This window comes from Aquarana catesbeiana, unplaced genomic scaffold (assembly GCF_042186555.1).
Source record: "Aquarana catesbeiana isolate 2022-GZ unplaced genomic scaffold, ASM4218655v1 unanchor108, whole genome shotgun sequence".
NCBI lineage: Eukaryota > Metazoa > Chordata > Amphibia > Anura > Ranidae > Aquarana > Aquarana catesbeiana.
In genome coordinates, this window is record NW_027362522.1 from 10,001 (window position 1) to 12,989 (window position 2,989).

Here is a 2,989-nt window from a genome sequence, read left to right on the forward strand (position 1 = left end):
CTACCTCTCAGTCCCACCCCTTCCTACCTCCCAGCCCCACCCCTCCTACCTCCCAGCCCCACCCCTTCCTACCTCTCAGTCCCACCCCTTCCTACCTCCCAGCCCCACCCCTTCCTACCTCTCAGTCCCACCCCTTCCTACTGCCACGCCCCCTCCTACCTCCCAGCCCCGCCCCCTCCTACCTCTCAGTCCCACCCCTTCCTACCTCCCAGCCCCGCCCCCTCCTACCTCCCAGCCCCGCCCCCTCCTACCTCTCAGCCCCGCCCCCTCCCAGCCCCACCCCTTCCTACCTCTCAGTCCCGCCCCCTCCTACTTCCCAGCCCCGCCCCCCTCCCAGCCCCACCCCTTCCTACCTCTCAGTCCCACCCCTTCCTACCTCCCAGCCCCGCCCCTCCTACCTCCAGCCCCGCCCCTCCTACCTCCCAGCCCCCTCCTACCTCCCAGCCCCGCCCCCTCCTAGTCCCACCCCTTCCTACCTCCCAGTCCCACCCATTTATATTAAAGTACTAATGGAAGACTAAGGAGGGGGTGGCGGCCAAGAAAAGTCCAGATCTGATTGCAGCAACACGATGGAGACTCATCCTTCGCTGTGTATCAGTCCCTCCCGGTTATGACCGGTTCACGTTAGGTAGGCGGTACTGTCTCCTCCCATTTTGTGAGGTCTCTCTGCTGATTCGCTCTCATTCCCTCCACAGATGAACAGTTTATACTGCACAGAATCGCTGATGCCGCCATTGATCTGTACGGCATGATCGCTGTGCTCTCCAGGTAGGTGTGACTCCGCCCACTGTAGAGGGTGGGGGCTGGTAGTGGCAGCTTGTATTCTGGGGGAGGGGGTAGGCAGGTAATACTCCGCCCACATGTTATAGGGTTGGGGTAGGTAGGGGCTCCCTGTGGAGGGAGGGCACCCTGAGTTCTGGGGGGGGGTGGTTTGGGGTAGGTAGGAACTCCCTGGAGAGAGAGTGTTCTGGGGGGTTGGGGTAAGTAGGGGTTCTTTGTGGAGAGAGAGAGAGAAAGCTCCCTGTGTTCTGGGGGGGGGGGGGAGGGAAAGAGAGGGGGGGTTGGGGTAGGTAGAGGCTCCCTGTGTTCGAGGGGGGGGTTGGGGTAGGTAGAGGCTCCCTGTGTTCTGGGGGGGGGGGGGGGGGGAGTTGGGTAGATAGTGGCTCCCTGTGTTCTGGGGGGGGGTTGGGGTAGGTAAGGGCTTCCTGTGTTCTGGGGGGGGGGGGTTGGGGTAGGTAAGGGCTTCCTGTGTTCTGGGGGGGGGGGTTGGGATAGGTAGTGGTTCCCTGTGGGGGGGGGGGGGCGGGGTTGGAGTAGGTAGGGGCTCCTTGTGTTCTGGGGGGAGGGAAAGAGAGGGGGGGTTGGGGTAGGTAGAGGCTCCCTGTGTTCGAGGGGGGGGGGTTGGGTAGGTAGAGGCTCCCTGTGTTCGAGGGGGGGGGGGGAGTTGGGTAGATAGTGGCTCCCTGTGTTCTGGGGGGGGGGGTTGGGGTAGGTAAGGGCTTCCTGTGTTCTGGGGGGGTTGGGATAGGTAGTGGTTCCCTGTGTTCTGGGAGGGGGGTTGGGGTAGGTAGAGGCTCCTTGTGTTCTGGGGGGAGGGAAAGAGAGGGGGGGTTGGGGTAGGTAGGGGCTCCCTGTGTTCTGGGGGAAGGGGAGAGAAAGAGAGGGGGTGGGGTAGGTAGAGGCTCCCTGTGTTCTGGGGGGGGTTGGGATAGGTAGTGGTTCCCTGTGTTGTGGGGGGTTGGAGTAGGTAGGGGCTCTTTGTGTTCTGGGGGGAGGGAAAGAGAGGGGGGTTGGGGTAGGTAGGGACTCCCTGTGTTCTGGGGGAGAGAAAGAGAGAGAGGGGGGGGGTAGGTAGGTGCTCCCTGTGTTCTGGGGGGAGGGAGGGAAAGAGAGGGGGGGTTGGGGTAGGTAGAGGCTCTTGTGTTCTTGGGGGGGTTGGAGTAGGTAGTGGCTCCCTGTGTTCTGGGAGGGGGTTGGGGTAGGTAAGGGGGTCGGCTCTCCTGTGTTCTAGGGGGGGTTGGGGTAGATAGTGGCTCCCTGTGTTCTGGGGGGGTTGGGGTAGGTAGTGGCTCCCTGTGTTCTGGGGGGGTGGGAGTAGGTGGCTCCCTGTGTTCTGGGGGAAGGGAGAGAAAGAGAGGGGGGTGGGGTAGGTAGTGGCTCCCTGTGTTCTGGGGGGGGGGGGGGTAGTAGGTAGGGGTTCCCTGTGGGGGGGGCAGGGTTGGAGTAGGTAGTGGCTCCCTGTGTTCTGGGAGGGGGTTGGGGTAGGTAAGGGCTTCCTGTGTTCTGGGGGGGGGGTTGGGTAGATAGTGGCTCCCTGTGTTCTGGGGGGGTTGGGTAGGTAGTGGCTTCCTGTGTTCTGGGGGGTTGGGGTAGGTAAGGGCTTCCTGTGTTCTGGGGGGTTGGGGTAGGTAGTGGCTCCCTGTGTTCTTGGGGGGGGTTGGGGTAGATAGTGGCTCTGCGGCTCACTATATTCTGGAAAGGGGATGATGGAAGCCATGTTGGATCTGATATAAAGATACCGCCTCCATTAGAGAGGAAGGAGCTGATTGGTTGGTGATGGATCTCTTGTATTTCAGGTCGTCTCGCACTCTCTCGGAGGGTCTCCCCACCGCCGTCCATGAGAAGATCCTGTGTGACATTTGGTGTGCGGAGGTGAGCGTGCGTCTGTCCATCCGGACATAGATCTAGAGATCTGTCTATGTGAAGCCGCTTCATCTTCATTTTGTTTCTCTTCTTCCAGGCAGCGGAGCGCGTCCGGGGAAACCTGAAGAGCCTGCGCAGTGGAGGAGGGGGATCCGCTCTCTTCAGAAACTTTCGTTCAGTCTCCTCCGCCCTGATAGAGAACGGCGGGGTGGTGGCGTCTCACCCGCTGGATTCTGAGGGAAGGTCGGGGACGGTTCCTAGACTGTAATTTATTCTAGATGTACGAATTTCACAAATGCCTTATAACTCTACCGATTGTGCCAGAAATACACCGTGTGCAATCTTG

General features: G+C 61.0%; 1 protein-coding gene across 1 annotated transcript; it reads left to right on the top strand.

The window, feature by feature from the left end:
- Positions 1 to 634: 634 nt before the first annotated feature.
- Positions 635 to 2,989, top strand: LOC141121313 (very long-chain specific acyl-CoA dehydrogenase, mitochondrial-like). Its single transcript, XM_073611082.1, has 3 exons — positions 635 to 768; positions 2,577 to 2,652; positions 2,741 to 2,989. Exons 1-3 carry the CDS (start codon positions 749 to 751, stop codon positions 2,909 to 2,911), a joined length of 267 nt encoding a protein of 88 aa, XP_073467183.1. The 5' UTR covers positions 635 to 748; the 3' UTR covers positions 2,912 to 2,989.

Excerpts from the sequence above, each read along its gene's own strand:
- LOC141121313 (XM_073611082.1), top strand. The coding sequence starts at position 749 with ATGATCGCTGTGCTCTCCAG. Across the intron at positions 769-2,576 it reads ATGATCGCTGTGCTCTCCAG|GTCGTCTCGCACTCTCTCGG; the intron begins GTAGGTGTGACT and ends CTTGTATTTCAG. Across the intron at positions 2,653-2,740 it reads GTGACATTTGGTGTGCGGAG|GCAGCGGAGCGCGTCCGGGG; the intron begins GTGAGCGTGCGT and ends CTCTTCTTCCAG.